This window comes from Puma concolor, chromosome E1 (assembly GCF_028749965.1).
Source record: "Puma concolor isolate L17-30 chromosome E1, mPumCon1.1.hap2, whole genome shotgun sequence".
NCBI lineage: Eukaryota > Metazoa > Chordata > Mammalia > Carnivora > Felidae > Puma > Puma concolor.
The window spans coordinates 31,887,453-31,914,507 of record NC_141680.1 but is presented as its reverse complement, the minus strand read 5'-3'; the positions used below and the strand labels follow the sequence as shown (position 1 = coordinate 31,914,507).

The 27,055-nt window shown below is 39.3% G+C and overlaps 1 protein-coding gene across 1 annotated transcript in view; it reads left to right on the top strand.

Annotated features, from left to right (window-relative positions):
• ANKFN1 (ankyrin repeat and fibronectin type III domain containing 1) overlaps positions 1–27,055 on the top strand; it is a 302,257-nt gene that overhangs the window by 45,082 nt on the left and 230,120 nt on the right. The window contains exon 2 of the mRNA XM_086686907.1: positions 14,073–14,113. Within this exon, the coding sequence (XP_086543033.1) occupies positions 14,073–14,113 (41 nt within the window). The remainder of the gene's footprint in view (positions 1–14,072; positions 14,114–27,055) is intronic.

Genomic DNA, 27,055 nt, shown 5'->3' with positions numbered 1-27,055 from the left:
TTGAAGAGTGACTATGCATTGAATATTCTGCTAGACACTACAGAGGAGAAAATATGAATAAGAAGTTGCTTAGGTTTGTGCTCTGGTTCATAGGAATTTGAGCCATGGCTTTCCTGCTGTAAGAGTTATAGATCAATATCAATTGAGGTCACTTTTATAAGAAAGAACTGCAGTGTGATTTTTAAGCTTTGTGTATGTGGACTTCAAGGTTTTCCATAAGTGACTTCAAAGGAAATGTTTCATTAAAATTGATGGCTAGAAATGTAAACACTGGCCATTAATCAGCTTTCCTATTATCTATAGTAAATTTGAAAAATACTTCATTCCTCACCAAAAGTCATCTTTTTGACATTTGAATAATTAATCCTTAGAAATTCATTATTTAATTATAAGGTTTGGACAGTAGCCTGTGAGACATGAAAGGGCTCTATGAATCTATATTGTCAGCTGACAGGAGATCAAAATTTGAGAAGTGTTTAAAGTAGAAAATATTGTGAGCCAGACAATATTTTAATGATATCATGCAGGAAAGATCTGAGAGGAACTGAAGTTTTAAGAGATCCTTGGAGTGAAACCTTAGTGAAGTAGCTTGTATTCTGCTTTTTTTATTCTGGCAGGGTTATTACCTTGAAGCCTCTAATGTAGAAATCAGAGACCTTTCTAGAGACTGGTACCAGCTAATCAGAGAGAAGTGACTTCCTAGGCAGTGTGTTCTGCTAGAAAAAACACAGAATCAGGAACCAAAAAGTTCTAAGTAGGCTTTGTTCCTAAAACAAAGCACTGTAACCCTCCAGACCTCAGTTTACCCATCTGTAAAGAGAGAGACCAGGTGAGAGGATCTCTATGTTGACCTCTGTGCAGTCAAGTCTGAAGAGTCTGTCTAGCCACCTGCCCTTAAGGAATCCAGCATCCCACAGGGAAATTAAGCCTACTGGTAATTCTAGTAAAAGAAATTAACCTCAAAGAATGAAAGTTTTACTGTAGGATGTGGTGAAAGAAGAGGAAGAAACAAAAAAGAAAATATAAGAAGAAAGAGTAGAGGATGACAATGGCAAGGACAGTGACGTAAGCCCCATGCAGAAAATGTCTGCAAAACCTTGAGAGTGGACATGCTCACAGCCGCATCTGGCTTGGGGCCCCATTTTCAGACTTTGGGACAATAGGGGAGTCTAGCACCACTGCAGAACAGTGACTAGTTTAGGAATGAATATTAGGCATCTCTGTCATTCAGTGTTCTCCATCTTCCCAGCCATTAGGAATTTCTTTTTTTTTTTTTTAATATATGAAATTTATTGTCAAATTGGTTTCCATACAACACCTAGTGCTCATCCCAACAGGTGCCCTCCTCAATGCCCATCACCCACTTTCCCCTCCCTCCCACCCTCCATCAGTCCTCAGTTTGTTCTCAGTTTTTAAGAGTCTCTTATGCTTTGGCTCTCTTCCACTCTAACCTCTTTTTTTTCCTTCCCCTCCCCCATGGGTTTCTGTTAAGTTTCTCAGGATCCACATAAGAGTGAAACCATATGGTATCTGTCTTTCTCTGTATGGCTTATTTCACTTAGCATCACACTCTCCAGTTCCATCCACATTGCTACAAAGGGCCATATTTCATTCTTTCTCATTGCCACGTAGTACTCCATTGTGTATATAAACCACAATTTCTTTATCCATTCATCAGTTGATGGACATTTAGGCTCTTTCCACAATTTGGCTATTGTTGAGAGTGCTGCTATAAACATTGGGGTACAAGTGCCCCTATGCATCAGTACTCCTGTATTCCTTGGGTAAATTCCTAGCAGTGATATTACTGGGTCATAGGGTAGGTCTATTTTTAATTTTTTGAGGAACCTCCACACTGTTTTCCAGAGCACCAGCCATTAGGAATTTCTCACCGTTCTCTTTTCTGTAAGAGATCAGCCCCACTGCTGCTCAACAAGGTGCCCTCAGTTTACTTAGGAATTCAGTTCCTCTCACTTCCTTCTATAGCAGAATGTAAATCCCACACCATCTACTCGAGGTCTAGGCCAACCCTGAATTTGCAAACTCATTAATACGTTCTGTGAAGCAAAAGGTCTGCCCCTCTGGGTTTCACTCTTTAGTGGCATAAAAGACTTAGTAGAGTTCTTCCAAATCCCACCACAGTTTGTCAAAGGGAAAGTCCAGAGCGGTGGTTTGACCTGCGGGGTGGGAGGTAGGAGGAGAATACCGTTGTGCCCCTTGGGGCCATGTGGCAATGTTTGGGGACACTTGGGTTGTCACAATCAGGGGAGGGAATAATACTGGCATCTAGTGGGTAGAGGCCAGGGACACTGCTAAACAAATATTCTGTGAGGCACAGGACAGTCACCATAACAAAGAATTATCTGACCCTAAATGTGAGTAGTAACAAGGTTGAGAAACCCTGAAATAGGGATTTGTTTTTCCATCATATGAGTAAATTGACCCCCCTGTAGAAGGCAAAAGAAGCTAGTCCGTTTGGGTTTAATTTTTTTTTTCACCGTGTTTTGTTCGTTTAAAAACAATTCATACTTATCTTTTTGTCAGTTGAGGGGCTTGAGGTACAGAATTCCTAAATGAGATATGTGTTTCCTAGGGAATAATTACCTAACCTGTGGATTCCTAGAGTTGTTAGTATCTCTAATAAATTAACCTGTTAGGATCTTAACAGTTAACATATTCCAATGGCTCTTCTGTTTCAACACGTCCAAGCATTGGCTACAGCTTTGGCTCAGGCCTCCATCCCTTTTCACCTGAATTCTACCTCCTAAGTGAGCCATTAGGTTCAATCCAAACCTGTTCTTTCTCCCGTATTCCCCATCACTGTATGACTGTATCACCTACCCAGTGTCCCCTAACCCTTACCTGCCACTCACCTCACATCTAACTGGACTCCTGGTCCTGCAGATACTGCCTCCTTAGCCCCCCTTCCTCCCATCCTGCCTTCTTTCCTTATTTCCTTCCTTCCTTTCTTCCTTCCTTCCTTCCTTCCTTCCTTCCTTCCTTCCTTCCTTCCTTCCTTCCCATGCATCCATGCATCCATTCATCCATCCATCCATCCATCCATCCATCCATCCATCCATCCATCTTTCTCCCCTGGCTCATTCCCTCAACACTGACATCTGGGTTATTTCAAGAACTCCTCCTGACCACTCTTCTTTTCTCTAGGCAACTTCACTATGAATGCACAGCTATACTGTTACCAGGGTGATGTTTTTGGGTTTTTTTTTAATGTTCGTTTATTTATTTGGAGGCAGAGAGAAAGAGAGAGCATGCATGTACATGTGGGCACAAGCAGGGAAGGGGCAGAGAGAGAATCCCAAGCAGGCTCCACACTGTCAGCACAGAGCCCAATGCATGTTCCATCCCACAAACTGAGGGACCATGACCTGAGCTGAAATCAGGTCAGACACTTAACCAACTGAGCCACCCAGGTGCTCCCAGGGTTTTTGACAAAGCAAATCCATTCATACCTCTCCCCTGTGTCAGAACATCTAAATACCTCTCTTGCTTTCAGGCTAAAGTTCAACCCTTTACCTGGATGGAATGATCTGACTGACTCTTGTTTATCTCTGTACCTACTTCTGGTCACTTTTTCACGTGACCTTTGGCTTAGCTCTTTGGAGCCACTTGGTATTGTCATAGCCATGTCCTGTCTCCGTGCCTTTACATGGATTGTTTTTCTTCCAACCTCTTCTGCCTCACACCTGCTCATCTTGGAGTCTCAGCTGCAACGTTACTCCTCTAAGAGAGCTCCCTTGGATCACTTAGGCCATTGTTCCCCAGGTGTGTCCCTCAGAATGCTTGGAAGAAGGGTTCTTCAGTCCCATACATTCAGGACATTACCATTCCCTAGAATTTGTAATAAATATTTGACTATTAAAACCTCTGAAAAAGATTATACTAGAAAGATCCACTTAACCATCTTTAACCCAGTGTTTCCCAAACGTACTTAACATTTAACTCCTTTCTTCCACAAACCCATTTTGACCCTTCTTTGGAAAAATCTGCCTTAATCTGTTTTAGAAAGAATATCCTTTGCTCCTTGAATACCACAGGCCTAGCTCTATCCTAGTGGTTACCACATGTCATTATCATTGTGGAGTCATTTTCTGATAGGCCTTTCATGCAACACAGACCGCAAATGCCTTGGTGATAAAACAGTCACTGTGTTTTGTCAGTGTTTTATATTTAAAACCTAGAACACGTTTTAAATATCTGATATGTATTTGGTAAACAAGTACATGGTTGACTAAAAAAATACCACTTACTTTGTTGCTATTGATAATTAGTGTATATTATTTGAGTAGTGTGTGAAATACAATTATTTTGCCAAAATATGTCCATATGAAAGATAGACTACAATTCACAATATTATTGACATGTTTTCTGCGAGTGCCATGTTTATATGAGTCTCGTAATGTCCTTTATCCTGAAGATAAGAGTGTACACTTGGTCTGACATGTCAACTTGGCTTCAATATAGAAATTTCTATGTTGTTTGGGAGTTACCATTGCTTTGTGTTTTGTTTTTGAGAGGACCATAACTAAAGATTACATCAATTGTGTATACCTTGAAGAGAACGCTTATATTCCCTATTTGCCAGGAGGATCCTGGTAAGTCCTAGACCTCCCTATACCACTCAGTGGAGGGGTCCCAGTCTGCCAGCTCATTCACTAAGAAAAGATTCTTCCTTTACCTGCCACCAGTTGCAGACCCACTACTGCATAGAAGACCCCCACCCCCACCCCAGCTTACCTGCATATGTGCTGAGGGCCTCTCCTCCCTTACAGGTCAGGAGATCTGGATGTGTGCAGACAAGTAGCAGAGTTTGTGGGGAGAGAAAATGCACAAAGCATTAAAAATGACTCAGCAGTTTGAAGAGGGAAAGAACAATGTAATCAGAACAGGTAGCTCTCTGTGAGGTATCCTTAAAGGAAGAAATAAAAAGAACTCTAAAAGAAAGTAACATAAATTCCCAGGGCGACTAGGGAAAGTTATTACAAAGGAACAATCTGAGGGGAAAAAAAAGAATTCTTGGAACTCAAAAACATTGCTAAAAACGGAATTAAGTATATTGAAGCTCAGATGGAAGAATTATCACATGGAGAAGAAAAATGCAAAGAAATAGAAATTATGAGTGCAAAGTGAAAGATACATATGAAGGATACTTATTGTTGGTACAGGGTGAAGAGGCTCAACCTTCTTGAAGACTAATGTTCAAAATGCTTTCTCATTGTAAGCACATTGTCATAGCAAAAAAAATCCCAAGAAATTTAAATGTTCACTAATCAATATGGGATTGGTTAAATAAATTAAGGCATGTCCATAAATGGATTTCTATGAGGCCACTAAACAAATATACCAACTTGGAATGTATCTCCACAAATATACTAAAAAGAGAACAAAAAGCATAGTATAGAGAATTATATAACATGACCTTGTTTTTGTTGAAAACATTTTAACCACATGTGTGTATGGGTAAAAGGTTTACATATGTATGTGTGTTTTCATAAGCATAAAAAACACTTTAGAATGATACCCTAACACACTATTGACAGTAATTATCTCTGGGAAATGGGAGGCAAGGCGCTTACCTCTTTATCCACTTTAGAATAAATCTGTGAGGTGAGGCTGTGGACTCTTTTACTTCATTTTAGTGCTTTTGTGTATTTTCCAAATCTTCTGTAGTAAAAACTGCTTCTTTGGAGTGCTTGGGGGGCAGGGGGCTCAGTCAGCTGAACGTCTGACTTCAGCTCAGGTCACGATCTCATGGTTCATAAGTTTGACCCCAGGTCAGGCTCTCAGCTGTCAGCCTGTTGGTGCAGATCCTGCTTCAGATCCTCTGTCCTGCTCCCTCTTTGCCCTTCCCCTGCTTGTTCTCTCTCTCACTCTCTCAAAAAAATAAATAAATAAATAAAAAGAAACTGCTTCCTTAATTTTTTTAACAGTTAAAGCTGGAAAAAATCAAAGCATAAGAGGTCATTTGTAAGCAAATGTGGCAAGGATATGCAAGGGTTTGCTGCATTCTTGGAAAAGGCAGGGTCAAGACTAGAAAAAGAAAAAAATGGCAGTGGGATTCCAATACCATAAGAGAAACAATTAGAAATGTTTACAAACTTCTTAAAACACTAGTGGGAAAAACTTAAAAACTACTGTAAGAAGGAAGTGAAAAAGCAATCCACTCTGACTTTTTATTTATTTTTTTTTTTAATTTTTTTTTTTCAACGTTTATTTATTTTTGGGACAGAGAGAGACAGAGCATGAACGGGGAAGGGTCAGAGAGAGAGGGAGACACAGAATCGGAAACAGGCTCCAGGCTCTGAGCCATCAGCCCAGAGCCTGAAGCGGGGCTCGAACTCCCGGACCGCGAGATCGTGACCTGGCTGAAGTCGGACGCTTAACCGACTGCGCCACCCAGGCGCCCCTACTCTGACTTTTTAAAGAAGAGCCCACTTTGGGTCAAATCAAGACCCAAAGTCAAACACAAAAGAAGTTGGAGATGACATTTCTTGTAACCACTTAAGGAACTAGGACAGAATATTTTGATCCAAATGGAAAGTGTAATTCTTGCTACAGTAATTTTTCAGTTTGGACTCAATAAAGATAAATCTAAGTGTCATATGTTAAGCACTTAAAATGGGCAAAGTCTCTGCCAAGTCCTCTATATGCATCTTCCTCTAAAAAGCACAACAATCTCAGGGGAGGTACAAGTGTTGCTCTTATTTGCCTTTTATAGACAAAGGCAGTGAGATACACAAACATCAATGTATGTATATGTGCTTTCATAAGAATAAAAGGCATAAGATTAAATATTTGGCTGCACATCACACTGGAAATAAGTGGAAGAACCGAGACTCCAACTCATGGCCCTCTGACACCATTGCCTCTACCTCCAGTGGGAGAACCCAGACTCCAACTCATGGCCTTCTGATACCATTGCCTCTACCTCCAGTGGGAGAACCGAGACTCCAACTCGTGGCCTTCTGATACCATTGCCTCTACCTCCAGTGGGAGAACCGAGACTCCAACTCATGACCCTCTGATACCATTGCCTCTACTTCCAGTGGGAGAACCAAGACTTCAATTCATGGCCTTCTGATATCATTGCCTCTACCTCCAGTGGAAGAACAGAGACTCCAACTCATGACCCTCTGATACCATTGCCTCTACCTCCAGTGGGAGAACCGAGACTCTTACTCATGGCCTTCTGATACCATTGCCTCTACCTCCAGTGGGAGAACCGAGACTCCAACTCACGACCCTCTGATACCATTGCCTCTACTTCCAGTGGGAGAACCAAGACTTCAACTCATGGCCTTCTGATATCATTGCCTCTACCTCCAGTGGAAGAACAGAGACTCCAACTCATGGCCCTCTGATACCATTGCCTCTACCTCCAGTGGGAGAACCGAGACTCTTACTCATGGCCTTCTGATACCATTGCCTCTACCTCCAGTGGGAGAACCGAGACTCCAACTCGTGGCCTTCTGATACCATTGCCTCTACTTCCAGTGGGAGAACCAAGACTTCAACTCATGGCCTTCTGATATCATTGCCTCTACCTCCAGTGGAAGAACAGAGACTCCAACTCATGACCCTCTGATACCATTGCCTCTACCTCCAGTGGGAGAACCGAGACTCTTACTCATGGCCTTCTGATACCATTGCCTCTACCTCCAGTGGGAGAACCGAGACTCCAACTCACGACCCTCTGATACCATTGCCTCTACTTCCAGTGGGAGAACCAAGACTCCAACTCATGGCCTCTACTTCCAGTGGGAGAACCAAGACTCCAACTCATGACCCTCTGATACCTTTGCCTCTACTTCCAGTGGGAGAACCCAGACTCCAACTCATGACCCTCTGATACCATTGCCTCTACTTCCAGTGGAAGAACCCAGGCTCCAACTCATGGCCCTCTGATACCATTGCCTCTACCTCCAGTGGGAGAACTGAGACTCCAACTTATGGCCCTCTAACACCATTGCCTCTACTTCCAATGGGAGAACCAAGACTCCAACTCATGACCATCTGATACCATTGCCTCCACCTCCAGTGGGATAACCGAGACTCCCAATTCATGACCCTCTGATACCATTGCCTCTACCTCCAGTGAGAGAACCAAGACTCCAACTCATGACCCTCTGATACCATTGCCTCTACTTCCAGTGGGAGAACCCAGACTCCAACTCATGGCCTTCTGATACCATTGCCTCTACCTCCAGTGGGAGAACCGAGACTTCAACTCATGACCCTCTGATACCATTGCCTCTACTTCCAGTGGGAGAATCGAGACTCCAACTCATGACCCTCTTAGACGATTGCCTGTACCTCCAGTGTGGGAGCCCTGGGCTCTCAAAGTCAACATCTGATCCCTGTGCCTGTAGCACATAGTCTCAGGTTTTAAAGAACACTTGATCAAAGTGAAGAGGAGTTTCACCTTTTATAACATAGTATTATTATTACCTGATAATTGGCATATTCTACTTTATATAAAACTTGCATCAGTTCATTCTTTTTTTTTTCCCCACTGTTACAATACCACTGACTATGTTGCCTATGCTGTGGCCTTTATCCCCATGACTTATTCATTCTATAACTGGAAGCCTGTACCTCCCCCCTCCCCTTCACCTCTTTTGTCCAGCCCCCCTCCTCTGGAAACTATCAGAATGTTCTCTGAATTTATGGGTATCTTTCTTCTTTTTTAGTTTTTCTGTTTCTTTTCTTTTTTAGATTCCACATACAAGTGAAATCATGATATTTTTCCTTCTGTCTCTGACTTATTTCACTAAGCATAATACCTTCTAGGTCTCTCCATGTCACAAATGGCAAGAGTACATTCTGTTTTATGGCTGACTAATATTCCAGTGTGTGTGTGGGTGTGTGTGTGTGTGTGTGTGTGTGTGTGTGTGTACCACTTCTCTATCTGTTCATCTGCCAATGGACACTTTCTCTGATTTATTTCATGTACTACAATGCCCTCAGGCCCATCTCAGTCCATCTTGTCACAAGTCACAAATGGCAGGATTTCCTTCTTTCTCAGGCTGAATAATATTTATAAATATATTCCATAAATATATAGTATATATAATCTTCTTTGTCGATTCATCCATAGATGGAAACTTAGATTACTTGAGCTACTTCCATATCTTGGCTCTATAAATCATGTTGCAATAAACATAGGGGTCCATATATCTTTTTGAATTAGTGGTTTTGTTTTCTTTGGGTAAATACCCAGTAGGTGGAATACTGGATCATATGGTACTTCTATTTTTAATTTTTTGAGGAGCATCCATACTGGTTTCCACAGTGGCCACACAATTTACATTCCCACCAACAGTGCACAAGGGTTTCTTTTTTTTACATCCTCGCCAGTGCTTATTATTTCTTGTCTTTTTGATTCTAGCAATTCTGACAGGTGTAAGGTAATATCTCACTGTGGTTTTGATTTGCATTTCCCTGATTATGAGTGATGTTGAGCATTGTTTCATGTGTCTCTTGGCTGTATGTCTTCTTTGGAAAAATGTCTATTCAGGTCCTCTGCCCATTATTTAATCAGATTATTTGTTTTTGTTTTTGTTTTTTTGTATTGAGTTGTATAAGTGCTTTATATATTTTGGATATGAACCTCTTATCAGAAATGTCATTTGCAAACATCTTCTCCCATTTAGTAGGTTGCCTTTTCATTTGTTGATGGTTTCCTTTGCTGTGCAGAAGTGTTTTATTTTGGTGTAGTCCCAGTAGTTTAATTTTGCTTTTGTTTCACTTGCCCTAGGAAACATAGCTACAAAAATGTTGGTACTGGCATCTGTTCACTTTTAAAGTATTTTTTTAAGTTTATTTATTTATTTTTTTGAGAGAGAGATAGAGAGTGAGCAGGGGAGGGGCAGAAAGAGGGAGAGAGAGAATCCCAAACAGGCTCCTTGCTGTTTCCCCAGAGCCCAATGTGGGGCTCAATCCCACAAACTGTGAGATCATGACCTGAGCTGAATCCAAGAGTTGGACACTTAACCAACTGGGCCCCCCAGGTGCCCTGTTCATTCTTAAATTAATTTCCCAGGTAATTAAAAAAAACTGGTCTCTTGGGGCGCCTGGGTGGCGCAGTCGGTTAAGCATCCGACCTCAGCCAGGTCACGATCTCGCGGTCCGTGAGTTCGAGCCCCGCGTCGGGCTCTGGGCTGATGGCTCGGAGCCTGGAGCCTGTTTCTGATTCTGTGTCTCCCTCTCTCTCTGCCCCTCCCCCGTTCATGCTCTGTCTCTCTCTGTCCCAAAAATAAATAAACGTGGAAAAAAAAAATTAAAAAAAAAAAAAACTGGTCTCAGCACTCCTGGGAATATGTGAAATAGAGAATAAGTATTCCTACCATAGCAATAAGCAAATAAGTAAAATTAACATAAAATAAAATTTTTTCAAAATTCAGAATAAGAAAGTGGTAGCCACTTCATCTCAAAATTTATAATCTTGGACATGTAGGAACTACTTTATTTTATTGTGCATTGTAGAGAGGAATAGATACATAGGAGATTTTATTCCATATGTTATATCATTCAAACAGTTATACTTGCATTGATGCAATTTTTTGCATATTGTGAAAACTTTAAATAGCAGACAATTCAAACCAGATACTTCAATGAGCATAGAACATTCTGAAATTACTAAGTAGTCTATTTTTTTAATGAGTGTCAATTGTAGGTTACAGATCATAACCAGATGGGATCAACCACAGGAACCAGGGTAAGAAGTTAAGATAAACAGGTGATGTGTAGAATCCCTTAGTTGAACACTTTGGCCTAGAGATCAGTTGCTCCAGGACCATCAGTTGATAAATCCCAGTGACTGTCAGAGCATAGGAATCTGAAGTCCTAGCAAGGAGACCAAGGAAATCCAAGGGCTTTGAACAAGATCCATTCCACGTGGATCAGGCCCATGTGTGACCATGACCCAGATGCTGACCTTGCATGTCCTCTGAGGGTGGCTCAGGGGTACTAGGTGGGTGTGGTTCAGGGCAGAGAGATAAGAGGACCTTGCATCTCCACAAGGTGAGAACACTGAGGCAAGGCTTCTGTAACTTAAGTTATCCAGCATTGATATCAGAAGGGCCCCATCTATGATTCTTTAAGAACTCCCATGGTGTAAGAATGGATTTGGTTGAAGGGTGTGCTAAATAAGGCAAATGGTGGTATTGGTCTCCGGGTCCCTCAAGGAGAGCGAGTTCCTCCTGTCCGGGGCCCCATGCCACTGATGATGTCCTTTTGCCTGGTGTGCTCCAGGAACCCCCATTTGGCTTTTTAACTCCCACCCTGAGGTGGGACTAGTTCCTTTCTAGGGTGGTTAGCAGTAACAAGTGAATCAGTACATGCCAAAGCACCTAGGACAGTTCCTGATGCGTTAAGACTCAGCAACATCAACAGGCATTATTAAATATGAATTTTTCTTCAGATATTATCCTAACACTCCCCTCAATCAGACTTCCCTGATTTCTCTTTCCACACTGGATCATCAAAGACCACCTCCCCTCCTCTCTGACCACCTTGTGATTTTGCATTACATCATCATGCGATCCCTCCAAACTGTCCAGTTGTCTCCCCTACCAGACAGATGTTATCATGAGAGCAGGCAGTGTATTCTCAGGGCCTAGCACAGTGTGCTGCACATACCGGGCACTGAATACACATTTAGCAAATGAGTTAATTATTCATTTTAAATGCTCTCTTCTTTAAGAATTCAGGTATTTCTTTTTCTAATGTGGAAATAAGCATAGAAAGCCAAAGCAAGCTTTTATGTTCCTCTGTAGTCTATAAAACCTCACCACCACCCACACTGTTCTTGATTGCTTTATTTATTTTGTACCCCAAGAAAAATGATCAGTACCACTGCATTAGGTGGCTTCATAATGCAGTCTCAAGGACAGCTCTGAATAGTTTTCAGGGTAATCAATGATATTGCCATGAAATTGTTGCCCAAATGAAGAAAGAGCTCTTGTCCAGTGAATCCGTGAAGTAACAGACAGTTTTCCTTGTTAATACTTTTGTCACTAAAGAAGAACCTGTTATCTGAAGCAGTAGTAAAAACTTTCCTCAGCAGGTGAGAGCTGTCTAAATTTGTTTCCTAGCAACAAGTTCCTTAGAGGAACTGAAGGGTGCACAATTTGAGAAGAATTTTCAGCATACTTTTTTGTTTGGAGGAGGGAGAGGTGGGGGTGTGTGTTGACTGTCAGAGCAGTGTTTCTAACTCCTCCTAGTCGGTGACGCATATGACATCTTATTGAGTCACACCATAGGATCCATCTAAAATAGTCAACTCAATAAAAATGTATCAAGCACCTACCTCATGTAAAGAACTCTGAAAGAAGAACTATGCCTGTTCTTTCTGGGGTCATAGTTCAATAATTTCATAATTTGTCAGTCTAGGAGCCTCACCCCAACCATGTCCATGGATAGTAAATGTGGAATTAGGTGGCTTGCTAAAACACTGAGGGATTTTCCAGTGTGGATGTTAATCTAACCTGAATTACACTCAGCGGTTAGAGCAACAAAGAGTGGAAGAAGGCAATGTGGGAGAGAAATCTGGGACAATGGTACAGTGCAGATGGTCAAGAGAGGAGACATCTTACCCAACCACAACTCTCTCCATAGCCACTCTCCCAGCTCCAATATCATGGACTTATTATATCTTCTTAATTTGTTTTCCTAGATAGGTCTTCTGGTAATAAGAACAATAACAGTAAAACACTAAGTAGCACTTATTTCACATGCATTATCTCACTTAACTCTTACAACTATTTGAAATAACCACATTATTATTTCTATCAATCCCAGAGCACTGAATCAATTTGTCAAAGTCACACTATTACTAAAAATGGCAGAGCTTGGGGGCGCCTGGGTGGCTCAGTTGGTTGAGTGTACGACTTCAGCTCAGGTCATGATCTCACAGTTTGTGGGTTCGAGCCCCGCATCAGGCTCTGTGCGGACCGCTTGCTCAGAGCCTGGAACCTGCTTCAGATCCTGTGTCTCCTACTCTCTCTGCTCCTCCCCCGTTCACGCTTTGTCTCACTCTGTTTCTCAAAAATAAATAAATGTAAAAAAAAAAATTTTTTTTTAAATGGCAGAGCTTGGAAGAATACTGCTCGCCAAAGTCACTAATCCAGCTTATCCAGATCCATGTAGGGGGGCATGGCAGATCTTGCTGTAGGTCCAAGGACACCATGACTTGAGTGTTCAGTCTTAGAGATGACCCAGAATCATGTGAATCTCAGTACACAGATTGTTCATATCAATCATGGGGGCTTACCTGCCATTCCCAATTAAATCTACTACTTTGAAAAGGACCCCTTTGGATATAACCACAGTATATCCAAAGGGGGAGAAATGGATTTGGAAGCAAACTGAGTTGTCTGGTAGGCTGCCACACCGAACAAATTGCCTGCACAACTGGCAAACTCCTTCCAAGCACAGGCTCAGTCTAATTGTTTCTTCTTTTACTGCCATCTTGAATAAGGAAAAACCTGGCATCGATTCCAGTGCCCCCACCCCAATACTCCCCAGAATAGCTTTTTATTCCTTGGAAAAGAAAACTTGTCCACTTACCCAAATAAGCATGAATTGAGAAGAGCATAATTTTTATGAGGGGCTTAATTTAATGGAACAATGTCTCAGAGCTGGGCCTATGAGAATAAGGTGCAATGTCAGTATGAACCAGAAGCCAGAGAATGATGAGTCTAAGCCATTGAACTAGGCAACTAGACTCTCCATATTTCTCTCTAGCCAGGATCAGATGTGGGAGACAAAGTGAGCATCAAGGGATCTGGAAATTCTAGGAGGGTCCAGGACAGGGAGCTGAGAATGTGGTGAGATATGACAGTTGACTTGCATGTTTTCTTTATGGGCTACTTCTCTCTGTACCTCTAAGAAGAGTTCCCCAATAAAAATGTTTTCATCTCTGGGCCCCTCATGTTTTCAGTCAGTGGCTGTACCTTCAAAGACCATCCAGTGCCTTTTTCATTCTGAATTGGTTGCTCTCTATTTTTTTTTAACACGCTTGTTTTTTGTTTTTGTTTTTCTCTTTGTTTCAGAGGCTGCCCTTTAAAGACAGGCATTTCACTTGCAGCAAAATGTAAGTACATTTCCTCCTTGAAATGGTATCTCCTTCTCAGCTCTAATTCCTAAAACCTCCTCATCTTTAAGGCTCCTGTCTCACATTGCTGCCTTTTTAAAGCCTGGCTCAACAAATGCAGCCTCAGTGTGAATCTAATGTTTCACACTGTTGGTTTGTATAGCATTGTGTGATATTTTATAAACCATTTGGGAAACAGATTGAACCCAATCATGGCTGCCACTACATTGCATCTAAAAAGCTAGAAAAAAAAGTGAGGAGGAGACATTAGGCAGTATTCTTTTAGATATGATGATCATGTGACACCAAACATTTGAATATTCAGCTTCTCTCAAATGGCTAATTTATTACTCTTTGCCCGGTCACTCCTCACAGTCACAGGCTGTTTCACATTTAATAGCAGGGTAGTTATCTTAATAATGCCTCCCTGTGTGTACTGCATTGCAGCCACTCTGTAAACCCGTGTTCTTTCTAGAACGAATCTCCATGTATTATGTTTCTTTACTCTTGGTACTCTCAGTGTCTATAGCCAAATTACAAGCCCCCTCTTTTTTAAAAGACCAAATAAAATTATACCGGGTCCGAACTGGGAGTTCAAAATATGAATGTTCCATCTGTCTCTGGAATAATTTGATAATACTCAAGTTCAAAAAGCAGGGGATAGATGTGAATTCAGGATAAAGACTCTAGCTATTCAAAAGTAGTTCAAATGGTAGTGACTTGCTTGTCACTACAGATAAGTAAGCAGAAGATCAACAACCATAAGGTAGAAGCAGGAGATCAACAACCTTGAGCCAGGTAAACCAACAATGTGTGGATAATATATTTTGTCTGCTCTCTAGAATGGATTGATCCCATTGCTATCCACCAAATATTCAAACACTAGCCCAAGCAACATGCATCCTTATTAAAACCATTCATATTTTATGTCAAAGTATCTGTGTTCACTGTAATTTTTTAAAATGTCAATTTCTGTGTTATATCACTTTGGTCTTTATTGCATTATCAAGACACCTGCAAGTTATGAATGTTTTAAGCAGCTTTTGCCTGTGAAGCCATGTTAGATTTTAGGAGCAGTCTCCCTTTTCATGTGCCATCCTAAGTATTTTATTTGTACACATGTTAACGTCTGACTATATTCTTTCTTTTGAACATAGAAATTGTTCAGGAGAACAGTCTGTGTTTACTTTCCTCCATATTCATATTCCATAGCTCTTTCTCACACTGTATCTGTCTACTTAGGCTTATCACTGATTTTAAATGGTTTAATGTTAAATACTAAGAGATATTTGGAATATGTTCATGGTGACAATTAGACGGAAGGTAGTTTAAGATAGCATTTTTAGTCATTATTTGCAAGTATGCAACTATGAACACATATATGACCACTACCTCAAGATCTCTTTATCAAAGTTTTGGTTGAAGCACCTTGCATCTCCCAGGTGGAGAGAGAAATGGCTAGCTGTTCCATGTTAGGAGGTTAATCTGTGATCACTTTACTTTCACACTTTTTTCTCAAGGACATACAAAGTGCTTGGTGATCCCTTTTATTAGCAAATACTCTGAGCAGCAACTTTGCACAGAGTTTTGCACCATCCAGACAAAAACAGTTCTTCCCACCTCTCCACGTCATCTCTGAGCTAAACTGGTGGGGAGTTGGTCTGACCCATGGAGTCATGGAAACACATTAAAATCACCAGGCAGTTGTGATTTGGGTTCATTTTGGCAGCCAGACTCGATCAGTACCTCAGGAGTTGGCATTACCCCAGTGATGATTGTATTATACAACCAATACAAACGGAAGACGACCTAATCAGCACGCATTCAGACAAGGCTCAATCTGTAGTGAATGGCAGGAGGTTTTCCAAGTCAAGGCCCTGGAAATGTGTATGGGCCACATAAAATCCCAACTCCTCTGAAGGAGAGCAGCCATAGCCAAGTCAGGAAGGCATGCCCCCACAGAGAAAGGGGGTAGGTGATAGAAGGAACTCAGGACTAAAACTCAGAAGGCTTATGTCTGAGTCCCAGATCACTCCCTCAGAAGTGGTATGATTTTGAGAATGTTACTGAACCCCTCAGTTTCAAAGCGTCTTTATTATGGGTTAGAGGAGGAGAAAGGGAAAACATTTTCCTTGCCTCTGTCAAAGGGTTGTTGTGATAATCACATAAGGTAACATTTCGGAAAGATTTTGCCATCTGAAAGTGCTTTGTGTCTTTAAGGGATTCTTGTTACATTATTGGAGGCTCTCTCTCTGTCTCAGCAGGAATCCCTGGGAATCTGGGAGGGGCAAACTTTGGATCTTAAAATCAATACTACACAATAGAATCAAATAGAACCGTATTGGGCCAAAGCAAGGCCCCTGGAAGGACTTGCACCCACATTTTTTGTTTCTCTTTAACTACAAATATTCTTTGGGACCACTGCCTCTGGTGGAAGAGAATTGTCTTCTGGGTGGTATGGGTGAGAAAGTTGCCAAACAAACCTGAATTATCCAGAGGCCTGTAAAATGCGCAATTGCTTTTTAAGAGGCATGGTGATATTGTGTGTTCCTTTCGATTTTTGGCAGTAACGATTTTCTGCAATTTGTGGTTTTGCAATTTCTCTTTACACAGACAACACTCTGGCTCTCATTCAATGCCCCACTGGTTGGGGGGGAAGGGGGAGGAGAGAGAAAGAGATTCCCTGGGGCTCTGACCACTCCAGAAAAAGAAGGAAATGTTAATGAAATAAGTCAGAAAGAATGCTTGAGACTAGTGGAAGCTGGTTGGTTAGTGGGGAAGAAAAACTTTTAATAAATTGCATAGTATGGTTAGGATTTTATCTGGGGCTTTTGTGGGCTAGGCAAAGGTCTGTTCCCCTTGACTCTTCTGGACTCTCCACTGAGCTTTGTCTGGATGACAATCTCCATTTTTTCTCTTACTTTGTCCTGTATTCAACCAGCCTAGAGCAGTCCCTTCTGGCAGCTCCCTTTCACTCCTCCTGTCTCTGGTGGGATTCCCTTTCAAAACCCCATCTCTAGGTGCACTTGCCAATTGTGTTAATTTGGTTTGTGTAATTTACCTGAAGATCCATGTGCCAGAATTTTCGCCTGTGTTCTGGTTGCATTTTCTTCTTCCCCAAGCCTGAAATGCTCTTTACAGAGGAAGATCTGTGGCCCATGCTGCAGAGGCACTGCAGGGATGTAACATGTTGCGTTTATCTAGACCAGAGTAATATGTTCTATTTCTATTCATCACCTCTGCAAAGGTTTTGCTGACTTGTGTTTGCTTTTTTTATGACCGCTAGGCACTGTGCTGAAGGATTTAAAGCCACATCCAGCGTTAACCTTGTATTCCTTCTCTGTTCCCTTCCTTGTATGAAAACAGCCCCCTGTTCTCCACAGAGCAGATTCCCGGCCAGGGCTTATGCCTGTAGTTCCCAGGCTTTCTCTGCACAGAGGCAATTGCACAGGCTGTTTGCTTCGTCTCTTCTCATGACCCAAATGTCACTGCTTCTTTTGCTTCTAGGAGGGATAATTGCTACTCATATGTTAATTGTAGTTTTTGTGTATTTGGGGAAAATAATATTTTCCTGTGTATGTATTCTAAAAGCTTAAGGAATTGGGGCACCTGGGTGGCTCAGTCAGTTGAGCATCTGACTTCAGCTCAGGTCATGATCTCACGGTTCAATTCGTGGGTTCAAGCCCCTCCTCGGACTCTGTGCTGACAGCTCAGAGCCTGGGCCTGCTTCATATTCTGTGTCTCCCTCTCTCTCTGCCCCTCCCCAGCTTGTGCATGCTCTTTCTCTCTCTCTCTCTCTCTCTCTCTCTCTCTCTCTCTCTCTCTCTCTCTTTCTCTCTCTCAAAAATAAATAAACATTAAAAAAAAGAATTTAAAAGTTTAGGGAATTGTTTGTGCTATGCCATTATAAATCATGGGATTTTAATTTGGGAAGATGGTTCAACACGATGCAGTTCAACAGCCCACCCCAAGCCATCTTCCTCACAACATCCTCTCTAGGACCCCTTTCTCTAGCCCATGGAGGTGCAATCATTTTTAATAGCTCAACACTTCAAACTTTCTTTTACTAACCTGAGATAACCTTCAGGTGGCTTGTGCTAGTTTTGCCTTCTGGAGCAGCTCAGAAGTTGACTCCTTCTTCCACATGACAACCCTCCAAATATTTTGGAATCCGATCCCATACACTCTCTGAGCCTTCCTGGTCCAGGCTAAACATCCCCGGTTGCTTTAGCCATCCTTCATATGACTTGGTTTAGTTATCCTTTTCCATTTGCTCCAGTCACATTTTTCAATGTCCCTCTTAAAATATTACGTCCTGAACTGAAAAAAAAAAAAAAAAAATCACTGCCAAGATGGCTGACCATTGCAGAGCTCCAAGAAAACAAAAAAAAGTTCTTGTTCTGGACATGTTATTTCTATTACTATAACCTAAGAGTACATCAGAAATTTTAATAGCACTTTAGTCTTGAGGTTAATCTTAAAACCTCTAGATATGCTGTATAAAAGCTGCTATAAAAATGGATTTTTTCTAGTCCTATATTTATGCACTTGGTTTTGAATACTACAACAAACTTGTACCTTTATTCCTGTGACACTTATTAATTTCAGAATACTAGTGGAGATTCTTAGAAGCTTTTTGAATTTGAATTACTTTAAACCCTATTTCAGTTTTGGGACATACTTGATTTGCCTCTTGACTTCATTCAAGAGATTGACAAAAATGGTGTATACCTGGATTTTAAGCTTTTCGGAGGCAGAATCATGTTTTATTCATTTTCATCTTTGTCTCTCCTGAAATGTCTGTAACATTCTGTTAAACAAGCAGAGGCTCAGAAAGTGCTTTCATGAAATCACCCAACAATATCTGATGCAGGCAGCTTTCCAGCACCCTGACAGCTACTTTAGGTTGTTATCGGTGCTCTTTAGAAATGAAGAGTAAGATGAATTTCACGCTACACTGCTAATGTTGGGAAATATTGTAGCATTATATAGTTCACTAATGGTATGATCTTCAGGGCTAGATTGCCTGGATTCTAACCTTACTAGATTTTGCTAGCTATGAGCTTGGGAGCAAGTTACTCTACCTTTCTAGGTCCACATCCTGATCTGTAAAATAATGACATTATTTTATCTGCCTCATAAGGTTGTTGTGATATTTAAGCAAATTAATCTGTGTAAAGAATATAGAACAGCAGGGGCGCCTGGGTGGCGCAGTCGGTTAAGGGTCCGACTTCAGCCAGGTCACGATCTCGCGGTCCGTGAGTTCGAGCCCCGCGTCAGGCTCTGGGCTGATGGCTCAGAGCCTGGAGCCTGTTTCTGATTCTGTGTCTCCCTCTCTCTCTGCCCCTCCCCCATTCATGCTCTGTCTCTCTCTGTCCCAAAAATAAATAAACGTTGAAAAAAAAAATTTAAAAAAAAGAATATAGAACAGCTATCAATAATTAAAAACAATAATTAGTGATGGTAATAGTTGTATTGTTGTCATTTTTGTTGTTATTGTCAAGCTATGCTAGTATAACCATGCTATCATTAGAAGAACAAAGGCAATTTGGCAGTTTATTCATAGTGAACCCATATTGACTCCAAATAATAGTTTTATGATCAAAATGTTGTGTAACCTAACTATAACTCAAATGCTTCATGGCCCCTAAGTTTAGGTATATATTCAAAGGAAACACAAAAATCTAAACAGATGAAAACAATGTAAATTTTTATTAAAGTCCTTTAAAGCAGAATTATATCACATTCCACAGAAAAATATCCTAAAGACCTTTATCCAAATTCCTCATAGTAGCTGCTCAAAAATCTCGCTTCTTCCTCTCCCTACTGCTCTCTATAGCAAAATGCTAGTGCATTGCCTAGCTGGCTCAGTGGGAAGAGCATGTGACTCTTGATCATGGGGTTGTGAGTTTGAGCCCCATATTGGGTATAGAGATTACTTAAATAAATAAAACTTCAAAAATTTTTTAATGAAAGCTTGTGTTGCTTTTTTCCTTACTTGCCTCTTCTCTTTCAAAAATGCCCAATTCCAGGGATTAATAAATTGCTTATCTATTATTTTCTGTCTCCAACAATTCCATTTCTTATGAAATTTCAATGTTGCCCTTCTAGGCTGCTCCTGGAATAAATTATATACACAGGCACACACACATGTGTCCATACATATATATGTATATGTGTGTGTATACATACATATATGTATGTGTGTGTCTATATTTACTGACATAATGGATGTGTAGCACACAATTTACAAATAAAATAAAATATTTAATACACTTTATTGTAAATTCCATGTAGCCAACTGATTCTCACAGAATGCTTTCACTGATTTTTGCTGAAGTCATACCTGTAGCCAGCCTATGGCTGCAATTGATGAATTAATGTAGTTTACATATAAATGTGGATTACTAATGTGAGCAACTTCTTTACCATATTGGGTAATAGTTTTTGAATACTGTAGACTGTTTCCTCAAAAATCAGGAAGTGATGAGTTTTGAGTATTTCCTTTTTTTTATTATTGAGGTGTGATTGACATACAACATTACAGGAGTTTTAGGCACACAGCAGAATGATCTGATATTTGTGTGTATTACAAAACGATCACTATAAAAGTCTAGTTGACGTCCATGACCATACATATTTACAGAATATTTTCCTTGTGATGAGAACTTCTAAGATTTACTCTCTTAGCAACTTTCACATGTGCAGTGTAGTATTATTAAGTATAGTCGCCACACTGTGCTTTGCCTTCCCATGACATATTTATTTTACAACTGAGAGTTTGTACTTTTTGATCCCCTTCCCCTATTTCACCCACCACCCCCAACCCCTGCCTCTGGCAGCCACCAGTCTGTTCTTCGTACCTGTGAACTCTGCTTTTGGTTTTTGTCTGTTTGTTTTTTAGATTTCACATGTAAGTGAGATCATATGGTATTTGTCTTTCTCTGTCTGACTTATTTCACTTAGCATAATGCTTTCAAGATCCATCTATGTTGTTATAAATGGCAAGATTTCACACTTTTTCAGAGCTGAATTATATTCCATTAGATAGATAGATAGATAGATAGATAGATAGATAGATAGACAGACTGACAGACATCTTGCATGTTCTTTATCCGTTCATCTACCAATGGACACTTAGGTTGTTTCCATATGTTGTCTGTTGCAAATAATGGTGCAATGAATGTGGGGGTACGTATATCCTTTCAAGTTAGGTTTTTGTTTTCTTTGGATAAATACCCAGAAATGGAATTATTGCATCATATTATAGTTCTATTTTTAATTTTCTGAAGAACCTCCATACTGTTTTACACAATGGCTTCACCTATTTACATTCCCACCAAGAATACACAAGGGTGACATCTTCCTGTGGTTTTGATGTGCATTTCCCTGATATTTAGCGATGTTGAGCAGCTTGTCATATACCTGTTGGCCATCTGAATGTCTTCTTTGGAAAAATGTCTATTCAGACCCTCTGCCCATTTTTCAAGTGTTTGGTTGTTTTTTGTTTTTTTTGTTGCATTGAGTTCTAAGAGTTCTTTATATATTTTGGATATTAATTCCTTATCAGTTGCATGATTTGCAGCTATTTTCTCCCATTCAGTGAGTTGCCTTTTCATTTTGTTGGTGGCCTCCTTTACTGTGCAGAAGCTTTTTATTTGATGTATTTCCTTTGTCTTTAATACAAGTAATTTTATAATTTTTTATAATTCATTTTTTAAGAATGGCCATGTTTAACAATCAGCTCACAAATTCCCAAAAGTCTAACAAATGCCGCTTGCGTACTGGCCAGGCCATTTCTAGTACTCTTTGTCTTTAAACAGCACTGGGGATAGGAAATGGGTGGAAGTGGTAAGATATAACTTTGAATATTGACAAGTATAATTTTTCCAAAGTGATAAATTATTAGCTTTAAAAAATATATGTTTTAGAGTTTTACCGAAGACCAGAAGTTATCTCCCAAGTACAGAAGCCACTTTTGACCTCCCTCACTGTTAAAATATGTTTTCACCTTTAGTATTAATTATTGACTTAAAGAAGCTATTACTCTGTCTTTTCTAAACAATTTTTAGGCTACAAAACCAAAAGCTCAGATTAAAAGGGAGTGAGGAGGAGATAATTGAGGGAATATAAATATTTAATGAAATCTGCAAACAGAAAACAAAATTTGATTTGACTTTACACTAACCTGAATTGGAGAGCTCCATAAGAAACAAGTTATCAAGAACCAGGCTTCTCTTTGTGGTCTCGCCTACTTCTGTAGACCAGGTTCATCTACTTACTCCTCAGATTGCATGTGGCCCAAAATGACAGGCGCAGACATCAAGGAGAGGACATTTTACTTCTGCGTCCCACTGGGGGAATACACATCAATTCCAGAAGTCAAGGAAAGAAATCATGTGGTTCAGATCTTTGTTCCTCAGTAGGACACTGGCCAGAATGAGTGGGATTTGTCAGTTGAAAACATCCCTAGTTCCATTAGCTGTGGCTCCAGCAGAGTTGTGAGAAGGTACAGGACAAGATAAACAAAGAGTGTGGGCAAGGATAGCACCTACAGTATAGTGCTATGAACAGGCAGACACAATGATTCACGTTTTTAGTGCAGTATCCACAAACCCCTTCATTAAAAAGACAAAGTGTTATAAAATCTTTCAAGTAAACAGGAAACGAATATAAGGAATACCCATGTAGTATCACTCACAATTAATTTTCCAATATTTCGTCCACATTTTTATGGATTTGAAAAAAAAATGTTACAAATATTATTACATTTTCATGTGCTCCCTTTCCTGATCCTATTCTGCTGTATCATTTCTCCACAGAGAAAAATACAACCCTGTGTGTTTATCCATGTTTTATCTATTGATGAGTGATATCCACAGTCTTTTAAGTTTTCATAAATGATGTGCCATTCTGCATATTTTTTTCAGTCAACATTATGTTCTTGAGATTTAGCCAAGTGGACACATGACTCTGATTATTTGCTTGAAATATAGATAATAGTCCTTTGTATAAATACAGTACTGTTTATTAATTTGTTCTACTGATGAACAATTAGGCTATTACCAATTTTTGCTATTAAAACAAACAAAACAAAACAGTGCTTCACTGATTATTCTGGTAGCTTTATGCCCCTGAGTAGATTTTTTTCCAGGGTACTTACCTGGGAAATTGTTAGGTTATAAGGTATATACCTCATAAACATTACTAGATAATGACTAGATAATGCCAAATTGCTCTCCCAACGGTTGACTGGCTTGTAATCCCATGAGCAGTTCATGTGAGTTCCTGCTTCCCAAATCTTTGCCAACATGTTATTTTCAGACGTCAAACTTTTTCAACCCGAAGGGTGTAAAATGGTATCTTAATTTTTCTAATTTTCAATTCCCTAATTTCTAGTGAAGCTAAACAGTTTTTATATGTTTATAGGTCATTCAGTTTTCCTCTTTTGTGAATTGCCTTTTCACATCCTTTACTATCTTTAAGCTAGTTGCTGTTCTATTTTTATGGATTTGTAGAAGTTTTTTATCTATTCTGATAATAAACTTTTGTGTGTTATGTGTAAATGTCTTTTCCTAGGCATTGACCTACTTTTTACTTACATGTACTAATTTTTATTATGGAGATATTTACATTTTATGGCACCTAAGTGATTGAACATTTCACTTGGGTTTTATTTCTTCCCTATTCTAATGTTGTAAACTTATTCTTCTATATTTTGTTTTAAGAGTTATAAAGTTTTGATTTCCACTTTATGTTTTTGATTCATATGGAATTTATATTACATATGGTGTGAGGTAGAGATCCAAATTTAAATTTTTCTCTATGGGAAACTAGTGGTACTCTGATAAATAGTCCTGATTTCCTCCATTGAATTGTTATACCATCTCTGTATTAAACTTGGCTTCCATAAATCTAAGGAATCTAAGTCTGTCCAGTAGTCTGTTGGTCTGTCTTTTCACCTGAAACACATTATCTTAAATATTCTAGCTTTCTGTTAACTCATAGTATTTGAGGGCAAGGTATTATACCTTGATCTTTTTTTCAGTGTTGTGTAGGGTATTCTTTGCCTTTTACTTTTTCAAGTGAATTTTGAGATCAGTTTGTCATTTTCCACAAAAGTCTCTATTAGAAATTTTATTGCAATCGCATTGAATATATAGATCAATCAGGAGAGTTAACAGTTTCCCATCCATGAGCATGATATGCTGTGCAGAGTATTTGATGTTTTTATGAACCTTTATTTGTTTTTCCTTTATAATGGTTACTTCTGGTATATTTATTACTCATTACAGTTCATTGCTATGTGATTGATCTTTTTTCTGTTACCTTTTCTAAATGGTTATTGATGTTGTTTATAACTACAGTTGATTTTAAGGTTTGGTTTTTAATCCAACAACCCTGTTAATCTTCCCCAAAGGTTTTAATGGTATCTCTGTAGATTATCTAAGGATTTCCTACAGACAATCATATATTCTGCAAATATGAGTAATTTGATGTCATTCTTTCTCATTTTTGTGCCTTTGATTTTTTGTTTGTTTTTATTATTTTTTGTGGGTTTCCAATTATTCTGAATACCAGGGTGATGACAGCCATCCTTGACATGTTTCTGACCTTAATAAAAAATTATTTAAAATTACACTATTAAGAAAAATATTTGCTGTATGTTTTGGTTAATTTCCATTCAATTGAGAAAGATCTTTCTCATTCTCGTTTACAAAAACAAATTTTTTTAATAAGGATTGTGGGTTGAAATTTATCAAGTATTTTCCTACATCTATTGAGAAAATAATATAGTTTTTTTTCTTTTAATTAATTCATGTGGTAGATTATATTCATAGATTTTCTGATGTTCAATTCTAGGCATACTCTACTCAGTAGTGGTCTTTAAAACTATATTGATATACAATTTACAAGTGTTTTATTTAAATATTTTCATTTATGTTCACTTATTAGAATGCTGTATAGTTCTTTTTCCCCTCCTTCCTTCCTTCCATTCTTCCTTCTTTTCATTGTAGTATTTACATTTACCTAGCAGTGAGTTTCTTCGTGCGTTAAAAATGTTGCATATATACCTTGCTTTCCTTGAAACTTGCCTCTTTCCCTTCCTCTATCCTACATTCCTCATTCCTCCTTATCTAAAGGTTTTGCTATTATCTCCACTTAGCTCCTACCTAGGAACCCCAGTCCAAACAAATCTTTAATAGGGAGTTATGCTCTTACCCCATGGTGATATTGAGAATATCCAAGATCTGAGCCCCCAAGCTAGTGACATTTGGCTCAGTTACTGTTATAAAACTGAGTCTGTATTCTGCAGCCTCCTTAGGCCAAAACTGCAGTCCCAAGCAACAGGTGACATCAACCTTTTTCCTTCTCTTTCGACAAGTTGGAAAGACCCACATTACCTCCTGGTTTCAGCCAGTGAACCTAGCTCCAGATTCCCACTTGACATAAAGCATTTGTAAACCCCGGTCAACTCCAGGGGCTGAGTTCCCAGTCCTCCCTGATTCTAGCCCTTCCTTGTCCTGCTTCCAGACTGAAGCTCAGATAGAGGGCTTTACCTCTCTACTTAATTTCTTCATTTTTCTGTTTTGTCACCTACAAAGTTATGGACTTTGTTTTTTGATAAGGCTATATCTTTTTAATATTTGATTTACTTATGAAGTTGAGTCCCATAAAATTATATAGTTTTCTGGGGGAATGAATTGAGATAATAATGATTTTGTTTTAAATATAAGAGATAACAACAACAAAAGGAAACACTAGTGTAAAGTTGATGTATGCCCTCTGCCTGGAAAAGCCCCTCTTTTCTTTTCCACCTAAATCTGAATCATCTTCACCTGGCTACTTACTCTAAATTGTGTGTTGTATTCCTTCAATTTAATCTCATAAATATTTATTGGGTGCTGTAATATATTAGGCACTATATTAGTACTAAGAATACAGTAATAAAGGATAAGGGCAGCTTCCTGTCTTCATAGAATTATACCTAGTATGGGAAACAAAAACTTACAATACAGTATAATAGAAATACTAATGTGATAGCACTTACAATTAGAGCATCCTACTTAACAATTGATTACATACTGACTTCCATTATAATTTTTGCATATAGGTTAATCATGTTTTCCTAGTTCTGAAAGACCAAAAGATAATCTCTATTTCTCTTATTTGTGTCCCCGATTTAACACGTGGAACCAGAGATCATTTTGCACGTAGAATAGAATAGTCTTTATCCTCCAATGGGGTTACAACAGATTTCAAGGCACCGAAGCACACAGAGAGATTGTTTTAAGTTTAGCTATTATTGCCTTTCATCAATAGGCATTATAGAAGTTATAGGACAATTTGGTACAGTATAATCTTTAAAGTCGGAGAGTTAGAATATGGTTTAGCATAAAACTATTAGAGTTAATTTCAAAAAAATTACCATATCATTGCATCTCCATGTTAATTTAATTTTAATGGCTAAAGTAACTTTACTCCAGATTTGTGAGCACCGTGTCTTTTAAAAGGACAGAGACAGACCAAATCTCTTTCTTTTAAAATCTTTTAAAATTTTTTTCTTTTTTAAAAGAAAGATTCAATGTTGTATTTTAAGATACTGTAAAAGCTAACTACCCAGATCATGAATAGATACCAGTTTAAAGTACCTCCAAGGAACTTCTAGCATAAAATCCAGATTTACTAAAATAAAAGATAATAAGCTGACCCCCACCAAATAGCTATAATAGGAGATGGAAAATACCAAGCACTGGTGAGGAAGTAGGACAGTTGGCATTCTCATACACTGCTGGTAGATGAGACATTTGGAACAACCACCAATGGGAAATTGGTATTATCTTCTAAAAATGGACATATGCATACCCTATAATTTAGCAAGTCCATCCTGATATATAAACCCAACAGAAATGCACTGTGGTATATTTACAAAATGAAATA